The sequence below is a fragment of the Suricata suricatta genome, chromosome 12 (genome assembly GCF_006229205.1).
Source record: "Suricata suricatta isolate VVHF042 chromosome 12, meerkat_22Aug2017_6uvM2_HiC, whole genome shotgun sequence".
Lineage (NCBI taxonomy): Eukaryota > Metazoa > Chordata > Mammalia > Carnivora > Herpestidae > Suricata > Suricata suricatta.
This window is the reverse complement of record NC_043711.1, coordinates 77,612,365-77,628,574: the sequence shown is the minus strand read 5'-3', so window position 1 is coordinate 77,628,574 and position 16,210 is coordinate 77,612,365. Positions and strand designations below refer to the sequence as shown.

The window sequence follows — 16,210 nt, the reverse complement described above, 5'->3', positions numbered from 1 at the left end:
AACCGACTGAGCCACCCAGGCGCCCCAAAAGTTTACTTCTTTTATCTATCGTAGATCCTTCCAAAAGCAGGACATGGCAGTAAAATGTCTTTGCTCTGCTCTCAAATCAGCATTATAATGAGTCTTGTTTGCTGTTTAAGCTTTGAGAATATTTCCTAATCCTTGGATTTCTGTGACACACATTATCTTGTGGCTGCAATATAGTCCTTTTCTCATTGTAAAACAATCCTTTGTTGTAAAAGCAATGAGGCAGGGAGCCTGACTCATCCACAGAAGCCTCAGGACATGAAGTGTTTGTCTACTGGTGGCAGATCCCACCGCCAAGCTAGCCACCAAATCTCTGAGGATAACAGGAATACTTGCCTTGTATTTCCTGCCTCCCTGGATGGCCCATGCCCATGGTGAGCCAGGTCAGATCAGTTCATAGGGTCCCTTGGGCCCCTATGTAAGTGGAAGATAATTACTAAGACACTGTCACTCTACAAGCCCTTCAGAGTTTAGAAAAATAGCATATATGGCCTCAAGGTCATCTGCCCCCATTTGATCACATCTCTATCGTACACATGCACAGAATTTGACACAAGTTGCCTTTGGACAGTGAGGAAGCAGTGTTAAAATGTGTCTACCAGGTGACAGAGAGAATCCAGTCTGTCTTGACCTAAAAGGGCTTTTCTCCTATAATATGGGCCCAGATTCATGGACACTGAAGACAGAGCACCTCCCCAAGGCTCTGTGTCAGGGTGGTCTGACCATTTGTGCTTTGTGTGCAAAAAAAGCAGAGGGGCACTGAGGGAGAAGTGCCAAGGAGCCAAGGTGCACTGGAGTAGCAATACTTATGCGGTGGACAGGGGACAACTATAGCCCACACCCTTGGCTGTGACCATGACTTACAAACATGTATCTGAGGATCAGGCAGTGATCCTTGGTTATCAACTGGACCTATGTTTTTGCCTATGCTTTCTATCCCTGGGACAGGTACTGCCAACTTTCCTGATCTTCCAACCACGAAACTTAGAGGGCTTCATCCTAGATACTTCCCTCTTCAACTAATGCCCCACAGCTAGTCTGTCACCAGATTCTACTGATCCAACCTCCATGAAATCTGCTTCATCTACCTGGAGTGGATACTGTGGGGAGACCCAGCCACTTCTATTTCACTCTGCTTCTGGGGTGCCTGGAAAGCAACAAGAACCTCTAAAAGCTGGACTTGAGATTCCCTGGTGCAGCAGTCCAATGCACACATCCTTCCCTCCAGTGACCCGGCTCCTGCCCTGCACTGTACCCAGCTCAGCTGTTTCCCAAGACAATAGCTCTGGTATGCTTGGTTGTCTCTGCTCCCTGTGGACTGGCAATGGGATCAGCAGGGCAAAACTGTGCTGGGGACACCAAGCTTTTTTCTTCTGTTGGATTCCTATTTGCTGGGCTTGCTCAGGAAGCTCAAACCCCAGGTCTCTGACAACAATGAGCATTTTATCATCACTGCAGGAAATTTAGAATTTATTCTGGGTCTCCAGGCACCATAGTTAATATGACTAAAAAGTGCTGCTTCCAGGGTTACCCGATGATAAGACAATGCAAGGTTGAGTGTAACGTACAGGATGGGTTGATTTTTCTAAATGCTATCAAGGAGGTGTGGAAAATTCCAGTGTATGCAGGAAGGCATTAAGGGAGAAGGTCTTACTGGACCATACTATATACTCATGGGACAGAAGAAGTGCATCAAGATCTTGTTGATCCAGAGGTTAGGAATACCTGATACCTTTTTAGTCCATTGATATTAGCTGGATGGCCAGGGAAGGCTTAATAAATAACCCAGTTCAGAGGAGGCGTTGTCATGGCAACATGCCATGGCATATCTTAAGAGATAAACTCAGGAAGAAATCTGCCTATCAAATATGATAAAAGAAAAAAATGTCAAAATTTCCCTGGACCAATTTTGTTTGTTTTAGATTTTAAGTATTTATTTATTTTGAGACAAAGAGAGAGAGCAGGAAAAGGGTGGAGAGAGAGAGGAAGAGAGAGAATCCCAACCAGCCTCCATGCTGCCAGTGCAGAGCCCAATGTGGGGCTCAAACCCATGAACCATGAGATTATGACCTGAGCCAAAACCAAGAGTCAGATGCTTAACCAACAGAGCCACCCAGGTGCTCCTGTTTGTTTTAGATTGTAGAATGGTAAGAAGGAGCACGAAAAGAGGTCTGCTGCATCTAAACGCTATTTGAAAGGCGTGTAAAAACAAAAGTAAAACATACTGCTTACCTTGTGAACACTGGTCAAGACATTTAGGAAAGAGAAACCTGGAGAGGAAAAAAGAGAAATATTTAAAAACGATAAATGTTAGAATTGTCATTAATTATTTCCCATAAAATATGACTATCAAAGCTGACTTACTCAATAAGGCAAGTGGCAGGCAGTACTAAGCATCAAGAAAAGCCATGGCTCTGCAAAAGGTTTTCATAGGAAAACCAAGGAACCCCACTGAAGTAGTTTTACGTGGCCAGCTCTTGATGGAATGTTGAAGAGGGGATACTGTTGAAGAGGGGATATAGGGCCTGTTCTCTACAGACTACAGGAAATAGAGAAAGAAAGTTGATATATTTTTTTTTTTTTTTGGAAAGACACACTGTCCTGATAGTAAAGGGAAATTTCAAGGGAAAATGAGAATTACCTTCCCCTAACTCAGTCTGAGGTCTTCATTATTAAAGTTGTCACACTTCCCTTCATGTGCACGCTAGAACCCTGGTTCTCCTTTAACATTATCCTGAGCTCTAATGGTGAACGAATAGCAGGAAACTGATTGGACCAAGATCAAGAAGGTGGAGGTGATTGATCCAAAGTGTGAGCTTGTTAACTAAGAGAAAAACCCACTCTGTCAGTGCTTTAAAACTCATAAAACATCACAGTACCCTTTTCAGGGAAGATAGCTAACACTAATGAGAATAGCTGCCTTTTACCAAGTTCTTCCTATGGCCTGTGTACCATGCAAACAGTTCACATGTACGGTCCTGCTCTGTCTTCCTATCTACTCCATGCCTGGGGTACGTATAAGCTGAGAAGAGTAACAGCTGAGCAGTCTAAGCACTTTGCCCATGGCCTCAGACGAAGCTAGGAAGTAGGAAGGCTTATGCAGGGACCCAGGTCTGTTTAGCACCACAGAGCTCCCATGTTTTCTTTCCCTACAAATGAGATGCTTGTTGAAGCCACACTTCTGAATTGTTGCTGGTCTAGGCGGCATGTAGTAATGATGTTCAAAACACTGGGGGGAATTTCTCTCCTGCAATCTCCTGTGTGGTGGCAAGTCTTCATCCTTTTTTTGCTTTCTGAAAACACTGTTTGGAACCAAATTTGGTGGACAAGTGAGCTGGATGAATACCATTTTGGACTGTTGATGTAATTCTCTTGCCTGACTCCCTCATGGTTTCTGAGGAATTCCAAGGAGGAACCCCTATGTGCTCTGCTCAAGATCAAGAGCCCTGGGATGGGGAAGAGTCCTTCCGCACTAGAGTCTCCCCAAGAACTGACTTCACTGCACTCAATCTACTGAACAGCCTGACACAATAGCAAATACACTCTCAGAAAGAGTCTGTCCCCATCAGCGCCGGTGACTTTAGAGTACAGGTCCTTCACAGCACCCTGCGGAGCTTCCTCACAGCAGCCCACAGCAATTCACACCAGAGACACCTTTGACAAGCAAAGCTTCCCCTCCAGGCATTTTATCCAATCACAGGCTGGATGCTCATGCTTTAAATCTCTGAAAGCTGCAAAGAAAACAGACTTGCATACATATGACTCTCTAAAACTGGAATGCAATTTCTCTTATCTTGGCATCTTTGGCATCTGTCCTTCAAATTCACGTTAGCTTTCTCTCCTAATCCAACCAGGAGTTACCACTGCTTCTTTATAATTCTTACAAAACTGCATTAAATATTTTACTATGGGACTTCCTACCTCATATCATGATTAATTGTGTACATGTCATTGGTGTGGCATTTGGAAAATTATTGAACTTTTCTGAGCATTAGCTCCCTCAAGGTAAAACATGGTAATGATGCCTACCATAAAGGGGGATTTTGAGGATCAAGAGAGGGTAAAGCATCATAGTGCAAGACAAACAGCACAAAGTAAATGTTGGCTACCTGCTTTCTCTGCATATCATCCTCCCTACTAAACCGCCATGTTTTAAAAGCATGCCTGGCATAGCCTGACTCTTAAACAGAGCAGACAAGTTTTGTGCCAACAAACATTAAAACAATGTATGTATAGGTTATCGACCAGCTCTTCCTGAGTAACAAAAATCACTGTGATATATATTCCTAAGCCTCACATAGGTATGGTATTATGCATTTTGTAGTGTGCTAACCAAGTACCCGATTTACATAAAATTCTAGTCAATCAAGAAATGCAGATACTGATCCAATCTGCCCTAAAACATGGGCCCCACAATTCCTACATGCATATTCACAGAAATGTAGATATCACATGAGCAGAGATGTGGGATGACTTGTTCCTTGCTGCCCTCTCAATGATTAGAATGGTCCCTGTCACATAGCAGACAAAACAGACACTCACTGAATGAAATCACCTAAGAAAAAGGTACCAGGTAAATCTCACATAGACCCATTCTGAATTCAAACTGACCCCATCTTTTTTTTTTTTAATGTTTATTTTTGAGACAGAAGGAGACAAAGCATGAGTGGAGGAGGAACAGAGACAGAGGGAGAACTAGAATCTGAAGCAGGCCTCAAGCTCTGAGCTGTCAGCACAGAGCCCGATGCGGGGCTCGAACTCACGAACTGTGAGATCATGACCTGAGATGAAGTTGGACACTCACCCAACTGAGCCACCCAGGCACCCCTAAGCCAATCCTTAAAGAAGCCACACTAACCTCCACTTTACAGAATGGAAAAAGAAGTCCTATTATGTTCTGCCCCCATCTGTTTTTTTAACCATGATCTAGAAACAATGATGTAAATTTTATCTTTTGCAAAGATAGCCACTTTACAAAAACTTGAGTCTCAAAAAATCTTTTATTATAAAAGTAATACATAATCCATAGCTAACATCATACGTAATGGTTAAAGACTAGATGCTTTCCCTTTCAGATCAGGAACAAGATACAATGTCTGCTCTTGCTACTTCTACTCAACATTATACTAGAGGCTCTAGTTAGGACAACTAGGTAAGAAAAACAATTAAAAAGCATCCAGATCAGAAAGAAAAGGTAAAGCTATCTCTGCCTACTCATGACACATTTCAGTATATAGAAGAATTCTAGAGAGTACATACTCAAAACACTAATAAAGGAGTTCAGCCAAGGTTGTACGATGTAAGATCAACAGTCAACTACATGTCTGTACATTATCAATAAACAATCCAAAGATAACATGTAGAAATCAATTCCATTTATAATAACATCACAAAGAACAAAATACTTCAAAATAAATTAAACAAAGGAAGAATAAGAATTGTATACGGAAAACTAAAATATTGCTGAAAGAAATTTAAGACATAAATAAATAGAAAGACACAGCCAGGTTCATGGATTGTAAGACTTAGAATTTTTAAGATGGCAATACTTCTTAAACAGATCTTTAATTCAATACAATCCCTAACAAAATCCCTGTTGTCTTTTCTGGCAGAAATTGACAAACTGATCCTTAAGTTTACATGGAAATGCAAGGAACTCAGAATAGTCAAAACAATCTTAAAAAACAACAAACTGAAGGACCTTTGCTTCTCAATTTCACAACTTATAACAAAGCTACAATAATCAAAAACAGTGTGGTATGGGCATAAGGATAGATCTATCTATCTGTGGAATATAACTGAGAGCCCAAAAAATAAGCCTTCACAATGACAGTCAATTGGTTTTTGACAAAAGTGCCAAGACAATTCAATGGGGAAAGAATAAATCTTTCCAACAAATGGTGCTGGGAGAAATGGATATCAACATGGGAAATAATAAAGTTGGACTACTACTTCATATTATATGTAAAAAACAACTCAAGATGTAACACAGGTCTAAATGTAAGAGCTAAAACTATAAAACGAAAAAAAACCCACCGGAGTAAATATTTGTGACTGTGGATAGGCAATGCTTTCTTAGATATAACACCATACACATAAGCAACAACAAAAAAAATAAACTGGCCTTCATTAAAATTTAAAAACTTCTATGATCTAGAGGATTCCATCTAGAACATAAAAAATAACCTATGGGAGAAATTTTTTGCAAATCAAATATCTGATAAAAGACTTGGATTTGGAAAATATGAGGCACTCTTGCAACTCATAAAGAGACAACCCGGGGTGCCTGGCTGGCTCAGCTGGTAGAACATGCAACACTTGACCTCAGGGTCATGAATTCAAGCCCCACAGAGATTACTTAACCAAAAAAGTACAGGGCATCTGGGTGGCTCAATGGGCTGAGTGTCCAACTCTTGATTTCGGCTAAGAGCCTGAAGCAGAGCTCGATCTGCAACCCTGGGATCATGACCTGAGCTGAAATCAAGGGTTGGATGCTCAACCAACTGAGCCACCAGGCACTCTGGGTATGTATTCTTTTAGATATATCCTAGACACATAGATATAAACATTTAAAAAGTACATATTGTTTTGGCAATTTCCTTTTCTCAGTTCACAAAATAGTGTGGACTTTTTTAATGTTAGAAATCTACTTGATTGTTTTAAATGCCTGCCAATATTCCATTGTATGAATATCCCAAAATTTAACCAGTTTCTTACTAATGAGCATTTGGATTATTTCCAGTTCTTTGCTATTATAAAGTCTTTTAAATAAAAATTTTTATTTTTTAAGTAATCCCTACAAGTAAAGGAGGGCTTGAACTTACAACTCTGAGATCAAGAGTCGCATGCTCTACTGACTGAGCCAGCCAGGCACCCTGATATTATAAACAGTGTTGTTTTGAACACTGCTGAGCACATCCGTCATGTTTCAGATTACTCCGTAGTCTGAATAGAATAGCCCCATAGCCCATACGCATGGACTAATCATTAGTTTTCCAACAGAACATCAGTAGACCACTACAGTAAATTACTTTCTGAAAGGAATTCAAAAGTAAATTTGGAAATTTCTAATTTCTATTTTTTTTTTAAATATTTGTTTATTTTTGAGAGACAGGGAGAGACAGAGCATGAGCAGGGGAGGGGCAGAGAGAGAGGGAGACACAGAATCTGAAGCAGGCTCCAGGCTCTGAGCTGTCAGCACAGAGCCTGATGTGGGGCTTGAACTCATGGACCACGATATCATGACCTGAGCCAAAGTCGGCCGCTTAACCGACTGAGCCACCCAGGTGCCCCAGTTCAATAATTTTTAAAATAAATTTACAGAATTATGCAATCATCACCATAATTCAATTTTAGAACTTTTACATCACCCCAAGAAGATCCCTCCTGCCCATTTCCCCAGACCATTTTTATATGTCTTTGAGCTCTTCCCACCTCACCCTATTAATTCTTAATTTTTTCTTTTGATGTTCAAAAAAGAAGAGTACTCATCTAATTCTTTTGAAGTATAACCTCCATCTGTTTGCTAATTACTATATTTCCTACCTTTTTAAAATGATAGTATCTTGTCTCACATTAAATCTCCTCCTGCGTTAGTGCTTCTTTATTATTTTTTTTAAAGATTTTATTTTTAAGTAATCTCTAAACCCAACGTGGGAATTAGAGGTCATAACCCTGGGATTAAGAGTCGTATGTTCTTTCAACTGAGCCAGCCAGGTGCCCCTTTAGTTCATCTTTAAATAAAAACTTGAGGAAAAGAAGAAGCACAACTGATCAAAAGAGGGGCATGGAAGAGTCAATACAGTGGTCCGAAGTACAGTGGTGATGCTCAGCATCCACCATAATAATCCGAAACAAAAGGAAAATAGACCATTTTGGCTTTTTTAAGGGCGAGCATAACTTAAGTCACAGCTAAAGAGAAGAGAAATGGTCAAGACGTTTCCTGAAATCAGTCCAGGTGATAAGGGGTTACCTCCAATGTAATTTATAGAAGAAATCTAAAGATATCAACTTGGGACTCATATAGGAAGGGGGCTCTATCAGATGAAGGTTGAAGGGTAGATCAATTAGTTCCCTGGAGATAACAGTAATATGGACTAGCCAGAAAGACCACATGGTTACAGACCTGGGATACATTCCACTAGGCTAAAGGGACAGGAAGTCAAATAGCTCTATGAAGATACAATGTGATGTTTGACTCCCTCCCCAGTTCGGAGTGCTCTGATAATGAAACAGATACCATTGGTGAGGGGTAAACCACAAAACCCACTCGAAAAGCAATTTTCAACTGTAATAAAACTGATCATACAATAATATCTCTTTGAAGAATCTAAGGAAATTATCTCAAATTTGACAAATTTATATGGGTAAAGATATTCCTACAGCATTATTTATAACAGTGAAAAGTTGGAGACATCCTATGTGACTAACCATGGGGAAATTTAACCACTGTGATACTAGAACATACTTATGTTAACTTATATAGTATGTTTATATGTTAATCTAAGAAGCATATAAAGTTTTATGTATATTGCAACTGTAAAAAAACATGGAGATAAAAAAGGCAAGGAATTCACAAAAATTATAATAGTTAAACATTGAGATAGTGAGATAATGGGTAAATAATTACCCAGTTTTCATTGCTGTTGTTATATTACTTCAAATGTTTAGAGAAAAAAATAATGCACCTTTTAGTAGTGAGAATGAATATCATTAACTGAGATTAAGATGGCTTAACCATAGGAAAAATGATCTGTAAGATACTCCAAGAACCTTGGGAAACAAATCACCTTCCCTGCAGTAAAGAGAAAGAGGAAAAGAAAAGGATGTTATGGCATTCTTATTTTTTTTTAATGTTTTATTTATTTTTGATACAGAGAGAGACAGAGCATGAGAGGGGGAGGGGCAGAGAGAGAAGGAGACACAGAATCCAAAGCAGGCTCCAGGCTCTGAGCTAGCTGTCAGCACAGAGCCTGAAGCGGGGCTCGAACCCACGAGCATGAGATCTGACCTGAGCCGAAGTCGGAGGCTTAACCGACTGAGCCACCCAGGAGCCCCCATTCTTATTTTTTAATGTTTTTTTTTTTTATTTGAGAGAGAGAGAGAGAGAGAGAGGGAGAGAGAGAGAGAGAAAACGTGTGCACAGGCAAAAGTGAGTGTGTGCTCGGGAGAGAGGCAGGAAGGAAGAGGCAGAGAGAGAGAGGGAGACACAGAGAATCTGAAGCAGGCCCCAGGTTCCAAGCTGTCAGCCCAGAGCTTGATGCAGGGCCCAAACTTGTGAACCGTGAGATCAGGACCTGAGCTGAAGTTGGACGCTTAACTAACTGAGCCACCCATGCGCCCCATGGGAGAGGCTGTTTCAAGTCCCACTGCTCTAGATGGGTAGCTTTCAGTGCACAAAGAAAAGTGGTGAGAGGCTGGTAGTGTATAGGCATTTTCTGAGAACCTAGCACAAATCAAGCAACAACTGAGCATTCATTACATATTAAGGTAGACTAATGCATTCCAAAAGACATACATAAAGATGTGTCTCCTGGTGGGTGGGTAAAAATCGCTTTCTGTACACCTAAATCCACCACCTCCTGTGGGCTGGAGATGACCGGAAGTATGTACCTGTGCTCCATGTAGCAACTCAGGGGCTCCACACACACCGTGATGGCACCAATGGTGAAGGAGGACTTGACATTAGAGTCTGGATGGGTCTGCAGGGCCTGGACAACATCAATTACATCTGTGTAGCTGGAGGAGAAAAGAGAAAGATTAGTTTCCTGACTGGGGCCGCAGAACGGGGGAAGAGGAGCACGCAGATGGACTGAGTGAGCAAGGGTGGAAGGAAGACCACAAGGAGGAGCCTGTTTCTAGGTTTCTTGGGGTCACCCCACTTCATGATTCAGAGCCAGTCCCTGCATTCCACAGTGTTTCTGCATTCCTAAACCCCATTAGTACTCCCAACTGTGCAAGAGTGAGCGGAAGAATCCCCCACCACTTCTAGGAGAGGAGGGAAGCCTGCAGATGACCCTGGCACTCTGATGGTGGGACTGGTGTCCTCAGGCCCGAACCTAGGAGCTCTATGTTGGTCTTTTTCCTTTAATATCTTTTCTCTCTCCTTTTGCCTCACAGAACATGCAGACAAGAGAGAAAGGGAATCATCAGGTACTTCTGTAGGTCAGCAGACACATGTCAAACCTTGCTTTCATTTGTATTTCCTGCTGGAACGCCCTCCAAACTCCAACTTCCAGAGCCAATTTAATGATTTTTCATTAGAACATAATATGTTTATGATTTAACTCCTTCATGGCTGCTCCTCCCAAGGCCTTGTCCTTCTCAGCAGAGGGGACTCCATTCTTTTCTCAATTTTCAAACTATAACAGAATGAGATAGCCGCTCACATTCTCACACTGCTACTGGGCCAGGACTGCCACTATCTCTTGCATAGATCACCCCACAGCCTCCTCACTGGCTTCCCTTCTTCTTCTTCTTCTTCTTCTTTTTTTAATGCTTATTTATAAGAGAGAAAGAGAGCACGCGCTAGAGTGCATGCACACATACACATGCACATGTGTGTGCAGGGCAGGGGCAGAGAGAGGGAAACAAAATCTGAAGCAGGCTCTACACTGATAGCAAAGAGCCCAATGTGGGGCTCAAACTCAAACTGCGAGATCATGATCAGAGCCAAAGTTGGACACTTAACCAACTGAACCACCCAGGCACTCCTCACTGACCTCCCTACTTCTGTCCCTGTCCCTGATCAACCTGTTTTCAACACGGAAGCCAGAAGGATCATGCTGATCCCACTGTGCTAATAAACCATTGAGTGGCTTCTATCCCAGTCAGCGTCAAAGCTAAAGCCCTTACCACAGCCCCAGAGTGATCTAGGATCTGACTCCCACACTGCAAGGACTTTCTCCTCCAACTATTTCTTCCCTTACCTGAATCTACCGACTGTGGGCTCCTGATTCTTCCCTGAACATGCCAGGCATATTTCTACCCTGGCGTTCTCTGTCCCTTCCTGTGCTGCTCTTTTCCTCAGATGTCTGCCAGGCTTGCTCCCTTGTTCCCTTTGGGTCTCTGCTCAAATGGCATCTTATGAGAGAGGTATCTTCTGACTTCCTATAGCCTATGTGATATAGCAACCTCCCTTCTGGCACCACCTGCCTCCACCCAATTCTTCCCTATAGCACTGAACATTAGCTACACACATTGTATTTTCTCATTTGTTTATAGCCTGTTTCTGCAATAACAACTTAAAGTGGTTGTTGTTGAATGGTGTAATCTATGGTGCCTAAGCAGGACAGATGAAGGAACTGTATATTCAATAATGGGTAGACCCATGGCCACTCCAAGAAGGGACCTCCCCTCTTTACCTTGTAGAGAACATTTTCCCAGCCTATTACCAAAAGGCCATTTCCTATGCAGGGAAGGGAAATCAGAAGGCAGCCTTGTTGATAATATGGGCCTGTGGGGTGCCAGTGATGGCTGCTGGGGGAACAGGTACAGCCTGCCTAAGCCATTTCCAGAGTTCCTACAAATAATTCATCTGCAAAATGGCACTTGGGTTTATCCAAGACTATACCAGACCCCAACCCCAGGTCTGCCTCTGTCCTGACCAACTAGCACTGCTTCAATCAAAATCAGGGTGTACTGGTTCTAGAGCTCCCCTATGAGGAGATCGTAGCCAAAGAGCTGTTAGAGTGAGTGTTAGCGTGAGCCCTCTGCTCCCGTTTCTCCCCCTGCCTGGGCACATGTGTGTATGTCCTCATGGGGTTCCTTCTGGTTCTGTAGTGTCTAGTTGGGCCTGGATGCAGGAGAGTCCCCCACACTGCCTGCCCTGCCAGGTGGTCTGCACACTTGTTTAGCAGGACTGACTGATGCTTGCACACTGCCCCAAATCTCTCTGTGGGCACAGTTACCAGATTTAACTCTCCTGGTTAAGTGCCCCGGCCTTGCTGCTAAGCATCGGCTTTCTCTCTCTTCTAAAAATTAGTCTTGGATTCTCCATGTTTGGTATGAGCCTAGAGAATCATTTCTGAGGGCAGAAAATAACTGAAAGATTTACCAAATCCCATAGATTCTGGTCATTTTAATATCATGGATTTTCCTTTATAGAGGAAATTCCCAGCTTTTCAGAGCATTCCATTTAATGGAATAAGGTTGGAATGAAAACAGACCCTACACTCCTTGGTGGGAGCAGTGAATCGAGGTGATGAATGTGGGCACCACAGCCAGGAACTGCTGTGGCAAGACAGGAGGCCCTTGGTGTCTGTCACTCACTATACTTGTGGGGAGGAGGCCGCTAGGCTCTCCCTCCCTCCTCAGCCCCTGCCCTGCAATCATCCTGGCCCGGGCCTCCCAACAGGAGGAGGCAGACTTCACTACAGAAAAAAGCATGCTGCTCCAGCTACCAGAGCCCGTACTCGTACTCGATTACTTTGCTAAACTGCCTCGAATGCATGATAAAGAAGGAAAAAAAAAAACACCCAAAGAAAACAAAACAAAACGAAAAATCCCTGGCTCTTCATGTTTGCCTCTTTCTTGTCAGTTCCCTCTTTATTAAAAATAAAAGCAAAACAAAGAAACAAAACAAAACCCCGGGCAGGGTTTTTTCTTCTTTCTTTCTTCTGAAACAACAGATATCCCATTCAAGTGTCCTTTGGCCTCTGTTTTATGTCTGCAATTTAAGCCTACAATTTGGGCATGTGTTTTAGATTAATTCAATTTTTGTTTTGAGAGAGACTTTGTTTTAAATGTACATAGTTTAAAGAATAACTTTTTACAACATTCTGAAGTATAAACAAATATAATCCCTCAAATTCCTTAAATATCATTTTTTAAAATTCAGATTTCTCCAGTTTTACATGTGTGTCTTTAATTTCTAGACAATTTTTTCACCTGCATAGATTTCTATATCCACCACTATAGTCAAGACACTGAATAGTTCCAACACCACTCGGACCCTTTGTGTTGCCTTTTTATGACCACACCCACCTCCCTCCTGCCTCCACTCCTATCCCTAACTCCCAAAACCATCAATCTGTCTTCTATTTCTAAAATTTTATCACTTCAAAATACATTAATTTTAAAAAGAACAGCGAATAGCTTCACTGGATGTCAAAGCGCAATACCACTACCCCACTGCTGCAGGAAATCAAATGGAAACAGGCCACTCTAGAGACAAAAGAAAACTCTGCTCTAGACCACAGCGTTCTCCCATAAATCCTAAAAATGAAGATAAAAGCCACATCCAGGGAATACAGTTCTCAATCTGATAAACTTCTGGAATCTCCCTCAATACTGGCCTTGAAGGCCCAGTCTCAAGGAGATGATCATGCAAAAAGGAGGCTGCTACAAGCCCCCTGCTGAGCCTCAAGAGAGTGGGCCTGGCCTGTAAAAACCGTGTCTTAGTGAGAGCCATAGCAGTTAGCTGGTATTTCCAATGAGTCCCTCAAGAAAGCTGAGGTCCCTAGCATCCTGGGACTTCGACTGGGCAAAAGCTGGGTCTGAGAGTAGACTGGCCATACATGGTCACCACAGTCCAGCGCAGCAAGGGCAGTGGACACTTTCGCAGACCTGTACTGCCAGAGACAAGGAGTCAACAATGCTTTCTCAAGTCATGGAAGATGGAAATGTCCTCAGCTTCACAATGTCATATTGCTAAATTTGACTCCAGGTCCACACTCCCAGTGGCTCGCACCTCTGGCAGGGACCAATCAATTCCTTCGACCATTAGAGGTGATGGAAAGCCAGAAGAAAACAAGTGGTTTCAAGCCTAGACTCTTGCTCTGTGGCTTTCATGATCTCAGCCCATACGCGGGACAAAAGGGTGACAGAAGGGAAGTCCAGGGCAGGTGTGAGAACAAGACTGGAAGGAAGAGGAACTTTTGGTGGAGTGCACAGTGCTGTCCACCTCCTGCCTCAGGACCACCAGCCCAGCTTTTCTCCACTTCTCACCAACCATCTACCCAGGAGACCCAACAGGGCTTTGGATCTGGGCCTACTCTCTACTGGAAACAATTAGCCAATTGCAAATAGTAATTATTATGAGCACAAAAAACATAGCATAGGACAAAAGCGCTTTGTGAGAACTGCCAAAACCTTCTGTATTACCAGCCATCATCAAGACCACAACTAGGTTTTCCTGACCTGGCATGCTCTCTTCTGGGCCTGGGGGGTGGTGGGCCTGCACAGGGCTCTTCCCTTAGAACAGGTCAAGGTAAGCTCTTTACAGCTAGGGTCACTGGAGCAGTGGTACTCACTCTGTCCAACCTATCCTCCTAGGGAGCTCCCTGCCCAGCTGGACTATTCACGCTCCCCAGTGAGGGTCCCAGGAAATCCTCCTGGACTAGCCATCCTGGGGATGGTGGGGGTTGAGACTGCAGAGCACAGGGGCTGTCTCTGCAACTCCACACGGAGGACTGAAACAGATGGCAAAGGAAGAGATCTAAGGGCCACCCACTACTGTTACAAAAATTATCAAAGAATCTTGCCCAGAAAAATCTCTTCCCTATTTCTCTACCTTTTGGGGATATCATGATGCTGAAATCAAACTTAAAACTTGTGTGCAAGCTACAGCAGCCACTCTGGACCACAAAATGGCAATCGGAATCTTTGCTTGTCTGAGGGCTCTCAGGTACAGACTCTAATACAGACTCTGCTCATGCACATGTAGAGGTCGTTCTGTACCCCAGGCTAGAAACACACAAAATACAACTGTAATGGCAAGGTCATCACCATTCTCATTGTCCCCAGAAGACTTCCAGTGCTCACCCTTGCAACACGACCAGCAGTCGGGCCTTCTTGCGGATGTAGGCTGACTGGCGCGCAGAGCGGTTCTGCTGGGCCTCCAGGATATTGGAAAGGTATCTCTGGAAGTGGGCAGCATGAAAACATTCGGAGCTGTCCATGATCTGGCGGTATACCATCCACCTGGAAACGGCAAGTGTAATCTCAGCATGGGGGATGCCTGATGGCTTGGCCCCAGAGGCTCAGCCAGGGGATCCAAATGTGACCAGTACTCCCACAGACATTCTGTCCAGTGACCCTGCACAGGAGCACTGGGGAGCTCCATATCCTGAAACCATGATCACTGGAACTTTGGACAGGAAATGCCTTGCCACAGGGAAAAAGGTCAGGTAAGCACATGACCATTAATCAGACTTCAGAATTGAGAAAGACTCCTTATGACTGGGCAGTCATTTCCTGAAGAACCACCCAATAAAATGGCTTTGGTATGGTGCTGAGTAAAATTTTATCTAAGAAGTGAGCAGGGTGAAGAATTCAGACTATTACTACAACAAAATAAATGGAACTAGCTAGCTACTTAGTACTTATAAGAGGCCCAGTATTTCCAAAGCATCTCTCTAAAACTTGCCCAACCTCCCACATCTCCCTAATCTCCCAAACTTCTAGGTGATTTCCATTTTCTCCAGTCTTATGGCCTCCTGCAGGATGCCTTACTTCGAGGTATACTGACTAGATTAAATGTCTGTTCAGTTAGCCAAGGCTGTTTAGTAATCTGCCGGCCATGTAAAAGTGATGGGTGAATGATCTCCCCAATTTCCACTAAGCCAACGTGTCCCAGCTGCACTGGAATTGATGTAGTCCCCTTGTGGTCAGGGACAGATCACATCCACCAGCTCCCAGGTTCTAATCACCCTGGCCCTGAGATGCCCTGCTGATCATGCACACTCCCTGGCCTTTGCCTGTGCTGGTTCTGCTGCTACAGTGCTTCTCCCCAGATTTCCAAAGGTTCACTCCTCTCACTTCCTCAGGCGTCTGCTCAATGTCAGCTTCTCAGTGAGGTCTTCCTTGAGCACCCAATTTAAAAGTGGAACCCCTCTCCCAGCTTGACAATCCCTATACCCTTCTCTGCTTTGTTATCTCTATGGCACTTTTCACTAGCTAATATACTACTTTCCTTATCTGGCTAACTGTTTACCAAAACTAGAATGTAAGGTCCACGAAGGCAGAGACTTTTTATTTTTAGTCTGTTTTTTTCATTTGTTGCCCACACTTAGAACAATGCCTGGCATACGGGAAGCGTTCAGTATAATTGTTAAATGAATGGACAGATGGCTATTGTGCTGATACCAATCACACCAAAGTCCAGTACATGTTGAGGTTTCCCAGTGCCTATGTGGGCCTAGGCATAGAATCCCTTTCCCCAAAGCAAAAGCAGCAGCCATAC

At 43.2% G+C, this 16,210-nt stretch overlaps 1 protein-coding gene across 3 annotated transcripts in view; it reads right to left on the bottom strand.

The window, feature by feature from the left end:
* C12H20orf194 (chromosome 12 C20orf194 homolog) overlaps positions 1–16,210 on the bottom strand; it is a 131,182-nt gene that overhangs the window by 23,466 nt on the left and 91,506 nt on the right. For all 3 annotated transcript variants that reach the window (XM_029917223.1, XM_029917225.1, XM_029917224.1), the window contains 3 exons: positions 14,791–14,949; positions 9,640–9,765; positions 2,260–2,297 (listed from right to left, as the gene is read on the bottom strand). In XM_029917223.1, coding sequence (XP_029773083.1) covers positions 2,260–2,297; positions 9,640–9,765; positions 14,791–14,949 — 323 coding nt within the window. The remainder of the gene's footprint in view (positions 1–2,259; positions 2,298–9,639; positions 9,766–14,790; positions 14,950–16,210) is intronic.